Source organism: Wolffia australiana, chromosome 1, assembly GCF_029677425.1.
Source record: "Wolffia australiana isolate 7733 chromosome 1, ASM2967742v1".
NCBI lineage: Eukaryota > Viridiplantae > Streptophyta > Magnoliopsida > Alismatales > Araceae > Wolffia > Wolffia australiana.
The window spans coordinates 1148664-1168520 of NC_135835.1; the positions used below are offsets into that span (position 1 = coordinate 1148664).

Here is a 19857-nt window from a genome sequence, read left to right on the forward strand (position 1 = left end):
GAGAGAAGGAGAGGACACAGGGAGGAGAAACGGCCTAAGCCGAAGATCTTTACTTAATCCGCAAGCCGAACTCCAAACATTGTGTTTGTATTTATAATGATATTAATAGTCGTTATATTATTAGTTACTACGTTTTAATCATAGCCGTTATAACGATATATAACGGCTATATTAAAACAAATTCTAGCCGTCGGATCTGTTGCCTATCTACGTTTGATCCTAGCCGCTAAATTCCATACTGGATATAGGGGTGCGTGGCTTAATTTTCTACTCTAATCTTTTAAGTCAAGTCCTATTGGTCCATACCTGTCGATTTGGCGCCACGTGGTCTGTCGAACTGGCACTGATGTGTTTAGAAGTTTTTAACTCCTTTATCACAAGGCTGGACGATGAATCTATTAGCCTGTCCTTATTATGATCATTTATCACAATCAGATTATCATATAGAGTCAAATTTTGATGAGTTTGTCTCGTCAGAAGTAGGCTAAGGGATCCATTGTCCTGCTACTGATAAAAAGTTGGTTTTGATTACTGATCTAGATCTGATCAAACCTGGTTTTGCATATATTGGATAATGTTCACCTGATGTATTTTCTGTCCTGCATTTGCTACACGACCTTATTCAATACATAAAACAAAAAGGACAGATTTAAATTATTACAAGGTGAATGAATGTTCAGCTACGGTTGTTTTTCTTTTGCAAAATCCGACCTTTGTACTCATCCTATTCATTTGCCCTACCGAATGTCCAGTTACGTCGCCCATGCCCGGATTCCCCCCCCCGATTGCCCGGACCGCCCATGCTCAGCTCCTCAAACTTGCGTTATTTATGAATTTACTTAGGTGGAATATGGACGTCCCCACCTGGATCAACTGATTCTTATCAAACCTTCTTTGGTGGTTTTGGTTTACCGATTCTTTATCCCACAGAAAAGTTTAGGAGTCTTCTTGAAGCAAATTAGTTCAATTCTCCTTTGGTGGCTTAACAAGACAAGAGAGCTAATAGCTCCAGGGCTGAGGAGACTAAGAGGAAATTTTGCCATTCAGTCAGCGTTCCATTGAAAGCATCGTTGAAATAACTCCAGCCGCTTCGTTTAAGAGACTGAGTGCTTTAAGGTGCTGAAAATGAACACTTCCATCAAGAATTATATGATTTCATATTTTTACATGCCAATATTATGCTGTTTGGGCATGTCTCATAATAGAAACAACTAACGCTGACACAAAAAGCCCTATACAGCTCGCAAATGCCCAAGTTGAAAGTATTCATTTTGGTGGATAGCTTCATTGGTCTTATGCGCCTTCCTCGAATCATTCTTTCGCTTATTATTTTCCATATTCTAATCATGTTGAGCACTAAAGTAGCTGAATGCTTACATTTTCAATAAATTCATAACCGCAACCCAAGTCTCCGCTGTCTGAACTTGTGCTGGTGCTCATCCGTTACCCCATCGTTTTCGACGCGTAGTTCATGGATAATTTCGGAGACAATGATGGGTTTTTCTTGTTTATTTCTCTCTAGTCTCTGTCTGTGTTCTCTTGGAATTTTCAAACTGGTGGCCCAATTCTAATGAACACGTTACCTTTTCTTCTCAGTGGAATAGGAGAGTCGGCGGATATTATTTAATTCGAAGAAAGACGCGCTTACAGGAACTACTAGCCTGGCGGCCTTCCAACCCATTTGGACCAAGTTCGATGCGTGACGTTGGATTCTCCCTGCCGTCAAAGCTTCGGATAATCATCAAGAATTACTCCAACTCAAACGCGGAAAATCAAATATAAATGCATTTTTTCTATCCTCTCATTCACAGCTACTTTCAGCTAACTTCAGGACCCATACGTAGACTTGAGATCCAGCGCGGCGTAAACCGTAGGAACTCCGTGGGCAATGAGAAAACTGGACGCTGCAAACGTAGACTTAATAATCCAGGCCGGCGGTACAGCCGGCCTTCCTAAGCTAGGATACGACGTAAAAAGACGCGTTCTTTCAGTATATGACAGCGGAGTTGCCTTACTCCTCTGCCGCAGCGTGCTTCTCCAAGATATAAATTGAAGCGAGAAAGGGGTTCATTATTGGTGTAGAATGGCAGTCGGATCGTCTGCCGGGCCTAAGGCTTGGCTGGCGCCTCTATTCCAGCGCTTCCATGAAGAATCAGACCCTCAACTCCTGGGCATACTTGCGTTCGAGGTAGGTCGCACCATGTCCTTGCTAGTTCGTCTCCACCACGGTCTATCCGAACCAGGGATTCGCCGCCTCTTCTCCTGCACTCTATCTACAGAGGGCGTGGTTTATCTCAACTCTGCCAATAAGAGATCGCTCCTCCGCCACGCCTGCGCGGAGATGGTGGACGATCTTGACACCGCCGCTGCTACAATCGCTCGCCTCGGGCGGCGCTGCGGTGGCCTGTGGCCCTTCGGATTCGACGATCTTTACGCAGAATTACAATCCGGGTCGGAGAATTTGGTCCACCTTAACCTCGGATTCTCGCCCAAGGAAGTTGATAAGAAGGTACAGAGGATGGAGAAGTACGTGGCGACCACGTCGAAGCTCTTCAACGCCATGGAGGATCTATCGAAGTTGGAGGCCAAGAACACGGACCATTCCCCTGATTCCCTCCGAAAGCAGTTGAACCAGATGAGGAACAAAGTCCGTCAGCTTCGCGAGGAGTCGTTATGGAGCCGACGCTTCGATAAGGTGTCCGAGCTCCTGGCTCGGTCCTTGGTCTCAATCTTCGTGCGGTTGAACGCGGTTTTCCGGCCATTCGTACCAGAGCTTCCACTCGTCTCGTTAGATCGCCAAGGACGGCTTAAAGTCTTCTCAAGTTACTCTGCGCGCCAGTGTTACTCTACCCATCAAGACAAAAACAACGGAGGAATCTACTCGTCAGGGCCTCTAGAGAGAACCACCCCTGGGAACTTGCAGCTAAGGAGCTCAGGGCCGATTCTTCTGTCAACGCCAAAGAACGACGTTGAAGAGAAATCGTGGAAGGATATAGCCTTGCAGCCGCCGGAGAACACGTTGGGCGCCACCGGCATGGCTCTGCGGTATGCGGAGGTCGTTGTCTTCGTTGAGAAGTTGGTCTCTTCGCCAGCCTTTGTCGCGGAGGAGACGAGGAAAGAGCTGTACCAGAAGCTTCCAAAGGGGCTGCGTGGAGTCGTAATGGCGAAGCTGCGGAATCACCTGAAGCTAGACGATAAGGAAAGCCGCTCAGATGAGCTTGCTGTTGGCTGGAGGGAGGCTGTGGAGGGGATCCTTCGATGGCTTGGGCCGATCGCCAAGGACACGTTACAGTGGCAATTGGAGAGAAGTCTCAAGAATAGAGAGATGAGTTGGGACGTGAAGGTCTTCGCGGTGCAGACGATGATGTTCTCAGATAGGGAGAAAGTAGAAGCGGCCATTGCTGAGCTCCTTGTGGCGTTCAGCCATGTCTGCCGTCATAGTTAGATGGCATAGACCGTGGTGAGAGTTTGTTGCTCCCGAGAAACGTATTTGCTTCACTGGAGCACAGAATTCTTTCTTGAGTGAGGATAATACTCATTAGTGACTTGATCATTTGGAGCTTGATTACAGTTACCATTATAGAGGTATCTACACAGGAAATGAAACCTTACAATCTTCCACTTGTATAATATATGATTCCGAGAAAAACCTTCATGTACTCAAAGAAAGTGCTAATCGTTAGAGGCGATTTTACCAATCTTTTCCGTCATCAAATTTGAAAACCAATTAATTGGGTCTTCGCTTAGTAAATTATATAGATGCATCATACAAGCTACCTCATATCAAACGATAAACGCAGTCTTTGCTTCCATCTAATGCTCCCCAAAATCAAACAGTTTAGTGAACTTTAAAAAGTATAAATATTCACTAGTCATCAAAACACCTATCTAGAAATTTTCAATGAAGTTATTTGGAAAGCAACATTCTTAGTATAATGAACTAGTGATTACCTTAGAATGGGATGTTGAATTAGGTAGTCTAATATGGTAATTATTTTTTTAAAATATGAATTTTAAATTGCTTTAAATTATGTTTTAATATCTACAAAATAAGGTAGACCATAAGGATGTAACATGATCTTTTTATCCATGTTTAGGGAGACACTTTTGTATGTCTTATCTTGGTACTCTTCTTCTTGAATACTCAATTACCGACCACCTAAATTAGGGTCTAGGCATCTATAGCCTCTGCCTTCCAAAGATAGGTTTTCCTCGTTACCCTTGGTTTCCTACAAAGGTTCTCCCAACTAGTCATTACACCGACTCATATACCCTCAACCTTGACAATGTCCATGGTTCTCAGAGCCAGTACAATTGTTCACGCCTGAAAATCTGGCTGAATCATCTGGTCTTTACAGTCACATTACCTTCACTTTTAACTCTCAAGATCCATAGTGATGAGCATACTGCCACCTTTCTACGTTCATCGCTCTGACACATTTTCTCGTTTATATGTGTAATGTCCTTGGATTACACAAAACAATGATTCTCATTTTTAATCCTCACAGTCAGGTTAGTCTCAATTGTATTAAAAAATCACAATACATATTCATAATGCCATATCAATGCACAAAAATAAATTCTAGTATATTAGAGAGGGTGTGTTTAAGTGATCAATTCAATGAAATACATTTTATATTGTTTCCCCTCCATATTAGTTTTCAATAGAATTAGTAATCCTAGCAATAGATGAAAATGACATCTCTAGACCGTTTTCTCAAGAATAATATGTCTATCAGTGACAAAAATTAATGGAATATTTAGTCATTATAATGATTAGATAAAACATTGCAATCAGATAATATACGATAGAACTTCCTTCCAAATCTTTTTTTTTCAAATTCTGTGGAATTATTTTTCCATGTAGACCTCCATGATCACCAGTTAGAAGTCGATGCATAGTGAGCATCACGTAAATGCTTTTTTTTTTTCCTTTTTCTCAGTTTATTTCTGATTAACTAAGAAAAATTTTTATTTTTATTTCTCATTTTCAGAATTATAATTAGGAAAAACATTTGAACTCGACAGAGCTGTTTTAGATTGATAGAAACTAGAATAAATATTTCCCATTTCAGTATTAATATCAAAATGCAATATAGTCTTTAAATTTATGATATAAATTCAATATAACTTATCATATTTCAAATTCATGCTTAGTGAGATATAATGCAATACCCAGTTTAAATAGTCCAACAGCAGATTCCAAAAATAAAAACAGATTTCAGAAATATTATTTATAATATGAAACTCAGAAAAAATGATTGTATTTCCAAATTAAGAATATGAATATCAGGTTTCAAAAATCCAACATCGTACATAAAATTTCAAGTATTTGATTTGGAATGTGAAATTTGGGGCTTAAGAGCATATTTTTCAAAATACTATTTGAAGGTCAACAATGTGATTTTAGAATAATGTAAAATTCATAACTGGATCATCAGATTTCAAAATTATGATTTCAATTTCAGATTAATAAAAACAATTTAAAATTTTCTAAAAATATTTTTTTCTGAATCATTTATATGAATTTATTCAATATTTTTGGATTTCTATTCTGCAAAAAACATTAGAATAGCTATATCCAACTTTGTCGGTGCTCTGGTCACACCAAAGCAGTAGTTGGAAAAGGTACCGTGTGATTTTCAGTCAAAATCATTAACCACTGTATGTTTTCTATTTTCAGATCAACGATGACCATTTAATTAATAATTTTACAGAATATTTTACAAAGACTATCTGATAGGTAGATATGCGGCAATCAAAGCTTGTTTTTTGCATGTTTGTCTCAATATTGCATCAATTAATTTAACATTTCTTATTGATTAAGAAATATTAAATCAAATAATATTCTCCAAATGAAAGTCTTGAAAATTCAAATAAGCTTTCCATAAATAGTTCATCATAATTTTCTGAGTAGTATTTGAGAATGTAGGTCTCACACGTTGGATGGTGCTCTACAAGTTGACAGCTGACCATGAGATTTGATTGTTATATTTTATATTTATTCACTTGCTTACCTGGACAATATGACATCACCTCATGGAATTCTTATGGTCTCCATTTGTCCCCAAAAATAACCCTCCACGAAGTGCACATAGAAAGGTAAGGAGAAGGTCAATAAATGTAAGATATGTTTAACTTCATTTCAAAAACATGCTCATTTATGGGGTGTTGCCCCTCCTCCAATCAAAGGAAAGCTCATATTCCTTTATGGTAAGTCAAGAATTCACCTCTCTCATTTAATAAGTGTTTTAGGTAGGTTAATTGGGGAATTTTATTTAAAAGAAAGGCAAACCATCAGATGTATCAAACAGTTCCTCTTGGATTCTAGTAGCCTAGATCTGGATGAAGAAATCATAACGATCCATCGCAGAAGACTTTTGCAAAATCGTAACGACATCGATAAAATCATTGAAACGTAGTTCTTTTGCACAGATCACATCTGTGATTTCTTGGATCTCGGAGTGAGACGAGTCGAGCTACTCAAGTGTGCAGCCTCTAGATGTATCCATTCCATCCTCGACACGTTGGATCTCCTCCTTCTCTTGATGAGCCTCATTCCACCTCCAACGTCTTCATTACGTGATCCCGATCGCATCAGGCATGGAGAAGACTCATGGGAGAAAGGGAGAAGAAGGGGAAGGCCCCTGAAAAAATTCTGGTTTGGGTGAATTTCATTCAGGGCCTTCTCCCATTTATATTAAGTGGGTATTTTTCATAGAAACCCCCAAAAACTTATGTATTCCGACGTCCAAAAGATCATTTGTGTGTGACCCTCTAGGTCCATGTATCAGTCTAGTTAATGACTAAAGTGGCCCAATAACCTTTATTGACCTTCCAAATTAATTAAGTATATCATCATATAGATTAATTAACATTGGATCAATTAAACCCAATCAATAGGTTGAGTCTCCAACATTTGGAGTGCCAAGCTACACCTCATGCTCCAAAAGATACAAATGAGGGTATAACGACTCGCTCATGGAACCTTTTAGCCATCGGTTATCGTGTATGTATAATCCCTCATCCACTCGACGCTCCTAGGACGACTTAGGGTATGGTCAACTGTCAAACCTTAATCGGTCATCCGAGTTAGTAATGATGCGTTTGGAAATCATCAGAGAACTCTTCTCCTGATATTGCATTGCCTTGGCCAAGGACTTCATTGCATCGTCTTCCTTGAGCTGTCACCTCTTATACCGAGGGTGGACGATCCCATCTTGACCACTCAATTGTCTTTGTGAACTTCTTGATGCACCCAAATTCAGACCATTTAGAATCCCATGATTAGGGACTCATTGGCCATAGTCAAAGTAAAATCGTCCGACCACAAGACGTCTTTGGTGTCTCCACACTAATGGCTATGGGAATGATCATACTCATCATATGAGTGAGGCTAGATAGTGCTATTCTATCTGGATACTTTGATGTCCTTCTCATGTATCCTTCAAATAGGAATATTTAGAACACATGATCGTGTATTCATGGACGTCATTATAAGCATCATATGTGCACTAAAAATGAATTTGTTCTAGTAATGAACATGGAACGAGGCATGGAATGTGTGATTAGCTTGTCATCCACATATATTTCCATTATTCCATTGTGAAAGATCAATGGTTGGTGAATGGGCCTAAAAAGTGTGCCATTCTTTATCTATTTTAATGTAATTTAAGGGAAACCTTCCTGGATGAAAATAGGTGTATTTCATCTTCTTCTCTAGGAATTCCTTGAGCAAAAACAGCCGCTATTTACAAACATAACACAAAAATCTTGAATCGCAAACAAATACCCCCATTGTGACCATTGTGTTAGGATTGCAAAGGAGAAGGAAGCAAAAGCGCTCATGCTCTTGGTATGCCCATTTTTTTCTTGTTTCTGTGTATCTAATATGCAGGAAATCAGTGGAGGAGGTGGACATAATGGTAGGAGAAAGATAAAAAGGTTAGAGAGGCTGAACATGAGAAGAAAAGGAAGAAGGACAATCACCCAAGGAAAGAGAATGCAAGAATTCAAACCATACACAAATCAGGCACATGGTTCCAAATGTATTCCTTAGTTAATCCATAGATAAGATATTGATGAATCCCAAATTCCTATTTCAATATAACGGAAAAGAATTAAAATATAAGATAAGAAAAGAGTTAGTTAAACCACATAAAATCACCCGATAGATACACATTCAGCATGAAGAGTATTTTTCAAATAAATTTTCAAATGGGTTCATAGCACGAAATATCCCAAATTTTTTCAAAAATCTGAGATATAACGTAAACTTTTTTTTGGCACGGTATATCCCAAACTCTCTAAGTCGACGCTGACATATCCTGGTGATGACGTGGAATCCATCGTGGCTGCCAGGTGGATTTCCGGCCAGATTTTGACCTGGCGAAATCCACTTGGCAGCCACGATGGATTCCACGTCATAACGGGGATTCCACCCGCCAGGTGTTTTCCGATAAGAGAGAGAGAGAGAGGGAGGCATTCTAGAGAGAGAGAGAAAGGGAGAGAGGCATTCTAGAGAGATAGAGAGGCATTCTAGAGAGAGAAAGAGAGGCGTTCGAGAGAGAGAAAGGGAGAGAGAGGCATTCTGGAGAGAGAGAAGAGAAGAAGGGAACGAGCAGGGAAATGAGAGAAAACTCACAGAATCGGACATGAAAGCGCAGTCGGGGTCGTCGACGATGGGCGAGAGCGTGCCGTCGTAGTCAAGGAACAAGGCCACTCTCTCCCTTTCTCTCTCTCTCTAGAACGCCTCTCTTTTTCTCTCTAGAATGCCTCTCTTTCTCTCTCTAGAATGCCTCTCTCCCTTTCTCTCTCTCTAGAATGCCTCCCTCTCTCTCTCTCTTATCGGAAAACACCTGGCAGGTGGAATCCCCGTTATGACGTGGAATCCATCGTGGCTGCCAGGTGGATTTCGCCAGGTCAAAATCTGGCCGGAAATCCACCTGGCAGCCACGATGGATTCCACGTCATCACCAGGATATGTCAGCGTCGACTTAGAGAGTTTGGGATATACCGTGCCAAAAAAAAGTTTACGTTATATCTCAGATTTTTGAAAAAATTTGGGATATTTCGTGCTATGAACCCATTTGAAAATTTATTTGAAAAATACTCTTCATGCTGAATGTGTATCTATCGGGTGATTTTATGTGGTTTAACTAACTCTTTTCTTATCTTATATTTTACTTCTTTTCCGTTATATTGAAATAGGAATTTGATTTATCAGATACAATCATGTTATTCATGAGTTAAGATGAATCCAAGGTTTAACCAGTTATGCCCAAACTGCGCTTTTCAAGGATCAATTGAAAATGGCAATGTCAAGCATAATAACGTGCATTAATGAAAAAGGAAAAAGGAATAAGAGTTTTAATATGTTGAATGTAGGGTAAATATCCAAAATGCAAATGTAGCGTCTTTATAACTCAGAAATTTTTGTGACATTTACTTTGTGTTTGTAGAACTCTTGACTCAAAGTAAAATGATAATCTTCGTATTCAGGTTAGGCGTGAAGAACATGTATAATGGCATCTGTCTCTGTTAGAATGGGGTCGATGTTTGAACGCGATAGAACAAGACGTGGAGAATATAAAGATAAATTCGACAGGTTTTTTTAATTGAAAACTAGCTACTGTACCCATTTTATTGTCTTTATTTGGTCACTGCAAGTAGCTCTCGCAGTAATTACGAAATTAGCAAACTGAAATTCATATAAATTTTAAAGATTTAAAATTTTATTGCATGATTAACAGTAATATTAGACAGACAGTTGCTGTAGCATGAGCTTTGTGCTTTGACCTTGGAAGTATATTATCTTGAAAAATTTTAAGAAATAATATTTTTATCCCCAGATTTCGCGTGATATCGAGCGGAGTGTATACAACTTTTGGTCACTTTCTCCTTTGAATGATTCTCACCCCTCTCCACAGGTTACCGGACTTCATGTAGCTAATTGTTTTATTTAAAAAAACTTTCTTTAAGTTGATTTCGGCGGATAATCTTCCGTGTTTTTGGTTCAAAGTTAAACGTTAGTCTCCAGGCCTTGAACGAAATCCGCTGACTTCACTTGGCTTCCTATCATTGAGCAGTTTTTGAGTCCGTTAGTCTTCATGATGTGTGCTTGCACATGCAGGTTCTATTCCAAGTAAACTTGGATAAGGTTCAACAAGTAAAATAGACTGGTCCAAACCAAACAGATTCCGCCCTACACTCCTTCCTCGATCCTTATCCTTGCTACAGGAGAAGTCTAGGCTTGACAGTCGTTTGTCAGCGAGCCCTTCCAGAGGACAACTCCAAGCTTCACCTAACCTTTATCCACAAGCAGATTCTTTTACCGATGTTTTTATTCTTTGCTGACTTTAACCGTTTGAAAACTCTTGGTGGAGTTGCCTGCCCGAGGCGGCAGCAAGCTGTAACTCTTCGGTCAAAGTTTTGTGAGTCCAGCGCGCGGCTCACAAGCCAACGTGGTTTCCTTAGGATCCGCCGGAGAAATTGACGTAGATTTGTCAAGGAATGAAGAGAGTCACTGGCAGGCCAGGGATGTTTGACTTTATACCGTCCCAGGTTTCAATCTCTTCCACCCCATTTGAGATTAGTGATGGTATACGTAAATTTGATACAAGGAAATCCACCACCCACAACCACTCCCCGCTGGACTAAAGTAGTGGTGCCCATTGATGAACAAAAAATCTACGTACATTTAATGCCCAAAAATTCTGTTAACATAGGTTTTTAACTCTAGTACTGGACTCAATCATGTTAGACCAATCACCCTCATGAGCCATTTGTTTAATCTGCGATTTTTATTTATAAGAAACGGATCAAAACCGCCGACTTTAACTGTATCTTTTGGTTTGTGGATACACTGTCCTGAACAACCAAACTGCCTTTGTAAACCGCCGTGGTGTGTGGTGTGTTGAATGCTCAGGCCGAGTCCAGATTTCAAACCGCACTGCACGACGCCCTTGATTGGACCATTCATCAATATATCTGTCTATACATGAGTATATATATCTATCCATCCATCTATCTCTCTACATATTATCTTCTATGCCCGTCAATCCATAGATACAAAAAAGAGGTTGAGAAAGATTTTGAAGGGAAGAGGGAGACTAGAAGAAAGAGAAAGTGGCAGATAACTTTTGACTTCCGGGAGTACAAGGGCACTGTGGTTTTTCAGGACCTCCATCGCCAGTAAACTTTGGCTACAAAAGAAAACTCTTCCCGAGGCCTGAATGCCATTAAATTTTGACCTCAGTGAATCGTCTTAAATGAATAGCGACGACGAAAGCAGACTGGTTCTACGCACCGAGTTCTAAGTGCGATACTACTCGTTGAGAGGGAAGGAGAGAGAGAGAGAGTTGAATAGAATGAACGGCACGATCGGAAAGCACCAAAGGAAAGCGGTGCGAGTGACGAGTTTTTTCGTTCGGGATGTGAGCTAAGGGGCCCGTTAGACAAACTTTTTTATCCAGCCGTAGATAACCAACACGTTTCCCTGCGAGAAGACATATATTGGCGCGGCTTTCGTCAGGCCATTTCAACACTCCACGGCTGCGAAAATGCGCAGCAGAGCCTTTCTCCTGTTCTTCTTCTTCCTCTCCACCACCTCCTCTATCGCTGCGCAGGAGGTCAAGTTCATCTACAAAGGCTTCTCCGGCAACCAAGCAATCCGCTTGAACGGCATCGCCGAGATAGCTGCGGAGGGTTTTATTCGACTAACGAACGAGACCAGCCGCCTTATCGGCCGCGCCTTCTACCCTCTCCCAGTCCGCTTCCGAAACTCCTCCGACGGGTCTGTCTTCTCCTTCTCTACCGCCTTCGCCTTCGCCATCATCCCAGAATACCCCAAGCTCGGCGGCCATGGCCTGGCCTTCACCATCGCCCCTTCGAAGGAGCTACGTGGAGGCCTCCCCAGCCAGTACCTCGGCCTCCTCAACGCCAGCGACGTCGGCAAGTCCAGCAACCACGTCTTCGCCGTCGAGTTCGACACAGTCCAAGACTTCGAGTTTGGAGACATCAACGATAACCACGTCGGCGTGGACATTTACGATATGCGCTCCAACGCCTCCGCCGCCGCCGCCTACTACGACGGCGGCGTTAATCACTATCTAAACCTCAAAGGCGGCGGCGTAGTTCAAGCCTGGATCGACTACGACGGCTTTAAAAATCTCCTCACCGTTTCCGTCTCGCCTTTCTCTCGGAAACCCGCCAAGCCGCTGATCTCCTTCCCCCTAGACTTGTCACCGGTGCTCTTAGAGGAGATGTTCGTGGGATTCTCGAGCTCCACGGGGCTCCTCGCGAGCTCGCACTATCTCTTCGGCTGGAGCTTCCAGGTCAACGGCCTCGCCCAGTCCCTCGATCTCTCCTCCCTGCCAGCCCTCCCGCACCCCAAGAAGAAAAACCCAACCTTGACCGCCGCCGCCTGCTCCGCCGCCGCGGCGTTTCTCGCCGCGGCCGTCACAGGCGGCGTCTTCCTTTACTATCGAATCAAGAACGCCGACGTGGTCGAGCCGTGGGAGAGAGAATACGGGCCTCACCGGTTCTCCTACGAGGAGCTGAAGACGGCGACCAGAGGGTTCAGAGACAAGGACCTTCTGGGCTCGGGCGGGTTCGGCAAGGTCTACAGAGGAGTTCTTCCCGGAGGTGCAAAGACCGCGGTCGCCGTTAAGAAGATAGCCCACGAATCGAAGCAAGGGATAAGAGAGTTCGTGGCGGAGATCGCCACCATCGGACGGCTAAGGCACCGTAATCTCGTCCAGCTTCAAGGCTGGTGCAGGCGGCGAGGAGATCTACTGTTGGTCTACGATTACATGCCCAACGGCAGCCTCGACGGGCACTTGTTCGAGGACCCGCCGAAGGGGGCTTTATCGTGGGGTCAGAGAGTGAGGATAATCAGAGACGTAGCCGCGGCTCTGGTTTATCTGCATGAGGAGTGGGAGAGCGTGGTGATACACCGCGACGTGAAGGCGAGTAACGTGCTGCTTGACGAGGAAATGGGGGGGAGACTGGGGGACTTCGGCATGGCGAAGTTGCACGAGCATGGCGGAAACGCGAGCACGACGAGGGTGGTGGGAACGTTGGGGTATCTCGCGCCCGAGTTGACTCGGACTGGGAAGGCTACGACGAGCTCGGACGTGTTCGCGTTTGGCGCGTTGGTGCTGGAGGTGGTCTGCGGGAGGCGCCCCGTCGAGCCCAAGGCTCAGCCGGAGGAGCTTATACTGGTTGATTGGGTGTGGGAGTTGTGGTCGGCGGGGCGGGTGGCGGAGGCCGTAGACCGCCGCCTCGGCGGCGACTATGCGGAGGAGGAGATGGCGTTGGTGGTCGGCATTGGGCTGATGTGCTCTTACCCGAACCCTTCCGACCGACCCACCATGAGAGAAGTCGTCCGATACCTCGACGGCGGCGCTGGGTTACCTTCGCTTTGTATCCCGCCGCCGGACGACGGTGGCCGGAGCCCCGCCGTGTTCGACGACTTCGTTCACTCTTACCCTTCGTCGTCCTTCGAGAAGGTGTCATCTTAGGTAGGCCGGCCATAGAACTGTAAGTAAACCTGGGCAAAGCGGTCTAAAATATTGTCAAACCTGAGAGTTGGTAGGGATAATTTCATGATTGGACAAGTGTATATTTGGTGGATGTCACTTAATGCCATTAAAGTGGTCCGTTTATGCTGATTAAGGTTATAGCGACGTGTTTTTAAGTATGGGTCATGCACTTGCGCAGAGGTGTCCTTCGTTAAGACATGTTTATCGGTTAACTTGCTCATTGCAGTCCCAGTTTAATGATGGTCTTAAATGGAACGGACATTAGGGAATGGATAGTAGCTGTTACCTGTGAAAAGTTGCGTTGGTTGAACTCTCTGAAGGGGATTCCTTTAATCGAGAGATTACGTCGTCTAGCCTCCAAAACAATCCCCTCGAACAGGCAAAAGATATCTAACCCCAATTAGTAATAGATTCTTGTGCGTTTTTCATTATATCTCCCTAGGTTCTTCATCCTTAGCCATTATTAAAAAAAAAAAAAAAAATTTAATCATGACCTTTTTATTCATTAGCTTTTATATGTCACATTTTAAGTATTTACTAATAAATTTTACGTTTCTTATTTCAGTATTATCTAGAATGGAGCCCAAGGACTGCCCAATTACCCGCTTTTTCAGATTCGTTTCTCCCTGATGATTTTCGCACTCAGAAAAGGGGTAATCTTTATGATACTTAATATATGATCTTATGATGGACGCATCACATGTTATCGAGAAACAATTTAGTTTTTTGTCGAATTTCCTCTGGATAATCTACATCGAATCAAGTCACCTCAGCCATTCTCATTCACATTAAATTTACATAAGCTATAATTTACCGTTATATTAGGGAAATGATAAAGTTCAAACTTTGTCAACATCTCCCATTTAAGTACTGCCATCAAGAACAAATAATTTTGTCTCTTCCATGGTGGGCAGTTAAACACATAACTGGGCCTTTGCTAACTTTGAGAAGACCATTATCACTAAAAATAAAAATAGTCTAACAGCTCAAAAAACGAAATTTCAGGATAAGAGACATGTCTCACAGTGTGATAAAATAAAGAATGATGACTATGAACTAATTTAGAAGATGGGATGTACTTCAACAAATAACTTTATTACGTCTCAAATCTATAAATTCATGAAAAAGAGGGTAAAAAACTTCACATTAGTTTTTGTGATGGCCTACTATAGTTTTCTATCGTTCATTTCTCAGAATTTTTGTGAACTTTTTTTTTCTTTTATGTGTTCTCGGTATTTTGAGAGGGTAAAAAACTTGGCATTTAAACTAGCTTGTAACTAGCCGACTTTCATATGTATGTTCTTGATTAGTCTGTGATGGCATACTACTCTAGTTTCCAATCGTTTATTTCTCAGAATTTATGTGAACTTTTTTTCTTTTATGTGTTCTCGGTATTTTGAGACTTATGCTTCTCTTGGATACAAAGTTAGACATAAAGCCCTTGGTTGAGATGGCGACTCGGCTGAAATGGCAGTAATTCAGACTCCCCTCGAAAAAAAAAAGGTTTGAAATTTCAAGTCATTTAATCCTATGACGAAGAATCATTACAAAAACCTCACTGAGAGTATGTTAGTGACGTAAGAAGTATATAAATAAATTCTCATTAAAGAGGGTATATCCATCCATATTCTCATCCTGTTATAATTGTATTGGATGTTGGATGTATCGATAAGCAACTCAATAAAGTACCATTTGATCATTTACGACTAACTAATCACTAGTTCACCTTTAAAAATTGTGATTAGTATTTCCATGAATGTTTCATCTCACTTATTCCATAGAGCTTACAAGGAGATCTTTTATGCATGTTGTTAAATATATCATTTTGGATGATGCTGAATGAACTAGGTGTTTTGATTTCTTCAAATTTTCCCAGATGCATTTTGAAATGGCAACATGGTTATAAGTAATACATTTTTATGACCCCAACGAACCTACTGATATCTACCAGAGGGATTTTGGTTACTGGACATCTCTACCAGAGGGATTTTGCTTGTTGTTCTGAAGAATATTTGTTTAGATTTTTATGTCTCTAAATACATTATTTCAATAAAAAGAAATTCAACAAGATGTCAAAACATGGTCAATCCATGTTCCTCCCACCGTAAAACCTTAGACATTCAAGCCTTGCAACATTTTGAATATGACTTTGAACATTCATAAATGGTTATGTTATTCACATTGAAGAAGAAAATGCTAAATATTGTCTAGTATCATCATTTTGATTAGAGAATACTGACATCTAAAAAGGTCAACAAAGGAGTAATTCAATTTTTATTACTCTATCATATTTTCTTTATCATATCTTTTTTACGTGGAACTGCGTGTAATGTTTATTCACTTACAGGTATTTATTTTTTATCACTAAATAAAAAGTAAACATAAAGGATGGAACAGTGTAAATTATTCTCTTGTGAAAGGGGTACCCTGGGTGCGCAGTGTGCGCGTGGCACACATTGACTGGTCCAAAAAATTATTAAATCTAGAGTTTTATATTCTATAATATCTAGAGCCATATGGCATTGATACATTTGCTTGTATAGACAAAGGGATGTATTTATTCACATATTGACGAAAGATAAAATTATAAGATGGAATTCAAAAAAATACGCTTGAGGTGAAATTCCATCAAATGACTGTTCATGTTCGTCACATATTTCTGAAACAAAGCATTCAGAATTATCTCTGAAACTTTAGCGTCAATTAAGATTGATTCTTGGTATTTAATGTGTTATCCATTCATAATTATCTCATGCTATTTTTAAGACTAATATGAGTTAAAATTCAGAGCTGGGGAGGTCTATAAGAAAGAGAATGGAGATGTTTAGGGATCGGCTTGCGTCATTCGTCACGTCACACGTCACGGAGATGGAAACGTGGCGGATGATGTGATAGTGATGGTGACGGTTTTAGGGGTCCATGACGGTGACGGTGATGGATGACAAGGTGGTCGTGACGGTGAAGGGGTGCCCACGACGCGTGACGTGGCGGAACGGCAGTTACGGATGATGGCTGTGACAGAATTTTTGAAAAGTTAAACAGGAAAAAAAATCATTATTTTTAACCATTTTGATTTCCTGGCATTTTAGACAGAAGTCCCTATTTAGAGCGTTGACTCGAGGATAATCTTGAGAAGTCAAATTTTTGCTTGGAAAATGAAGCCAAGAAAAATGGAAGGGCTCTAATTGGGGGATGCATCAGTTGATTTCTGTGTGTTCCTAACAGATAATAAAAGAACCCAGGAAACTTTGCGATGAAAGCAAATGACAAGAGGGGTCTCAAAGATCAAAAATTACCCACGCCATAAGGTTTCAGAGAAACGTGCCGTCGCAAGAGTGGAGATTATGTAACCTAATGAAGCAACCTGATCAAAGAACTTCAGCAAAGAAGGCCAGCCCAGCTAGCGGAGAGGAGAGAGAAAGAGAGGAGAGCTCAAGAGAAAGAAAGAGAGAAGAGCAAGAGAGAAGAATTTATCTCATTAAGGGTTTCATTCACGTCACCGGTGACGATGACGCCGACACGGTGACGTGGACGTGACGGGACGCCCTGGGGAGAGACACGTGACGAGAACATGACAGTTTTTTTTGCATACGCTGGGACGTGTGACAGGACGATCAAGTGAAGAAAGTTTTTTCACGTCACTGTCCGTCATGTTTCGTCATCCGTTCTGTCACGTCTGGGGCGTCACGTCCCGGAGGTGTCGTTCCCTAGAGTTTGATGGAGAGCGCCCGTTTGAGATTGTCGTCACGTCGTCAAAACAGTCAAAACCATCGTCATCGTCTTCATGGACTCCAGCCAGCTCGCGTCCCGCCCGACCGGCACGCCAAGGCGCAAATGAAGGCACCCGAGTTTACGCACCCCGGGTGAAAAGCGCGTCGATATCTTTCCCCTGTTTTGATTTCATCTTTCTTTTGGTGTTTTCGTTTTCGTTATTGTCTTATTGTTTTGTCTCCGTCATCACCTTCATCATTTTCATCTTCGTCATCGCCGTCTACGTGTCGTTTGAGTCGTTCTTACTTTTAATGTTGTTGCAAGGAGGGTCCTTGTGTTAAAGGACCCTCCTTAATGGACCATTGGACCCTCTCGTAAGGACCCATCATGGTCCTATGTAAGGCCATGACGGGGACAATTCTACTCAGATCTGAATTTTCATTTTGGCAGTTGCCCACGTCCAGGTCTCACCAAGAAGAGGGAGAAGGAGAAGAAGAAGAAGAAGAAGAGGAGGAGGAAGAAGGAGAAGGAGAAGGAGGGGGAAGAGAATAGGTCAGGGGAGAAGAAAAAATCGTCCTCCCCCATCCCCCCCCCATTTCCCATCAACTGAAGCACCCAAACCCACCGTCACCACCGTGGACTCCCGCGCCCTAGTGATTCGCCGGCCTCCCATTGTCTTGCACGAAGACCATTTTCCCGTGGTCGTGACAGATCTGCCACGCCAATCAACGTCGCGAAAGCCCTTGCGATGTCGATGTCCACCGCTGTAACCGACCCTCGCGGCGCCGTGAGTCCACTGCGCCAGTCACTGCTGTGAGGATACCCTTGACCCTTTGCTGCCGCAGCAAACCCATGTGAAGCTGGGAGTCCTCCCCACCTGGTCATCGCCGTTCGCGGTCTGGCCGACCCGAGAGCACCGCGATAGCCGCTTCGACCGACGGCATTACCGAGAAAACTATGTCATGAGCGATCGCCTAGGTATGGGTCGAGCCCGTCCGTTACGTGCGAGCCTACGGAATTATTCCATTCGGCGCCGTAATCACCGTCGTCGCTCCAATGAAGGTCAGAAGGTCACCGTAATCATTATCGGTCGCCCGCCCCAGAGCTCGAAACTCGACAACTTCCCGCAAGTCGGACCTGCACGTACATTCTACTTAGGTCATCTGCATTCACGTTGGTACATTCACTTTAGTGAATTACCCGTCCGATGACAGCGACGTCGTCCGACATCAGAGACGTTTAGCTTTCTTTATCAATGAACGATCTTACAAAAAACCTCAGCTCTTCCATTATCAAGACCACCAAGATCATGACGTGGTGACCCAGCTGCAACCGGGAAGACCTCTCAATCCCCGGCCTTTGGACAGCATCTTCATCCTCCCAGCATCCTCCCACCTCCCAAACCCAACAAAGATGTCAGACATCAGAAGGCAACTCCCCCGTCGCTCTGAACTAAGTCTTGCAAGCTGCGCAGCCGCCATAGCCGCGGTCTCCACCTCACCATGCATTCTACAAGCCCCAAGAAGAGCTCCCCACACAAACCGATCCGGCGCCAAAGGCATCTCCTTGACGACTTCCTTGGCCCTGCAAACCTGCCCTGCACGCCCTAAAAGATCCACTAAACACGCGTAGTGCTCCACTCTCGGCGTTATCTTCCTCTCTCTTTGGATGGCGCGGAAGAACGCCAATCCGAGCTCCACAAGCCCGCCATGGCTGCAGGCGGTCAGAAGCGCCATGAAAGTCAAGTGATCTGGCTCCGCCCCGGCCTTCTTCATCTCTCCATAGAGAGCCAGCGCTTCAGACGGAGTCCCGTTGTTGGCGTAGCAGAATATCATGGAGTTCCAGGAGATAGTACTTCTCTCAGGCATTTTCTCAAACACCTTTACTGCTTCTTCCAACGACCCGCATTTCGAGTACATGTCAAGCAGGGCGCTGCCGACGTGCACATCTTCTTCTACTCCGACGACAACACTTAGCGCGTGAAGCGCCGTCCCACGCCGCAAATCCGCGAGGAGAGAGCAAGCGGGGAGAAGAGCACTGATCGTCGCCGACCTCGGCCTTGTTCCATCGACCACCACCATTCTTCTGAAAGTCTCCATTGCTTGTTCAACACGGAAATCTCTCACAAGCCCGGCGATGAGAGAAGTCCACGAGAAGACGTCCGGCTTGAGCCCGTATAATTCCATGGAATTGAAGAAGTAGGCGGCGTTTCTGAGCAGCCCGCGTGAAGAGAACGCAGCGATGAGGGAGTTCCATGAGGTGAGATCGGGCTGAGGGCCGGCGACGGCCATGGCGACGAAGACGCGCGTGGCGTCGAAGGGTAAGCCCAGTCGTGAGTAGCCTGCAATCATCGAGTTCCAGACGACTGTATCTCTCTCTCTTGCTTCGCCGAAAGCTTTGCGAGCGCCGCGGCCAAGGCCGCAGCGAGAGTACATGTCGATCAGAGAGGAGATAACGAAGACATCGTCGTCAAGGGATGAAACGACGGCGACCGCGTGAAGACTCTCGCCCGTTCTTACGTCGCCCCGGTTGCCGCAGGCTCGCAGTAGGCTGGGCAGGCGAAGACGCCCCGGTCGCCTGCCTCGCATATCATGCTTTCCAA

The 19857-nt window shown here is 43.5% G+C and overlaps 3 protein-coding genes across 3 annotated transcripts; 2 read left to right on the forward strand and 1 right to left on the reverse strand.

Annotated features, from left to right (window-relative positions):
• Positions 1 to 2083: 2083 nt before the first annotated feature.
• Positions 2084 to 3445, forward strand: LOC144706447 (protein PSK SIMULATOR 1-like). Its single transcript, XM_078579405.1, has one exon. It carries the CDS (start codon positions 2084 to 2086, stop codon positions 3443 to 3445), a length of 1362 nt encoding a protein of 453 aa, XP_078435531.1.
• A 7954-nt stretch (positions 3446 to 11399) lies between these two features.
• Positions 11400 to 14255, forward strand: LOC144700668 (Concanavalin A-like lectin protein kinase family protein). The gene is made up of 2 exons (XM_078572126.1): positions 11400 to 13542; positions 14110 to 14255. Exon 1 carries the CDS (start codon positions 11562 to 11564, stop codon positions 13521 to 13523), a length of 1962 nt encoding a protein of 653 aa, XP_078428252.1. The 5' UTR covers positions 11400 to 11561; the 3' UTR covers positions 13524 to 13542; positions 14110 to 14255.
• Positions 14256 to 18562: 4307 nt separating this feature from the next.
• On the reverse strand, positions 18563 to 19843 carry LOC144706543 (Tetratricopeptide repeat (TPR)-like superfamily protein). The gene has a single exon (XM_078579547.1). The coding sequence runs from the start codon at positions 19841 to 19843 to the stop codon at positions 18563 to 18565; it is 1281 nt and encodes a 426-aa protein (XP_078435673.1).
• Between the last annotated feature and the right edge of the window lie 14 nt (positions 19844 to 19857).

Coding starts and splice junctions, on each gene's coding strand:
- LOC144700668 (XM_078572126.1), top strand. CDS start 11,562: ATGCGCAGCAGAGCCTTTCTCCTGTTCTTCTTCTTCCTCTCCACCACC.
- LOC144706447 (XM_078579405.1), top strand. CDS start 2,084: ATGGCAGTCGGATCGTCTGCCGGGCCTAAGGCTTGGCTGGCGCCTCTA.
- LOC144706543 (XM_078579547.1), bottom strand. CDS start 19,843: ATGCGAGGCAGGCGACCGGGGCGTCTTCGCCTGCCCAGCCTACTGCGA.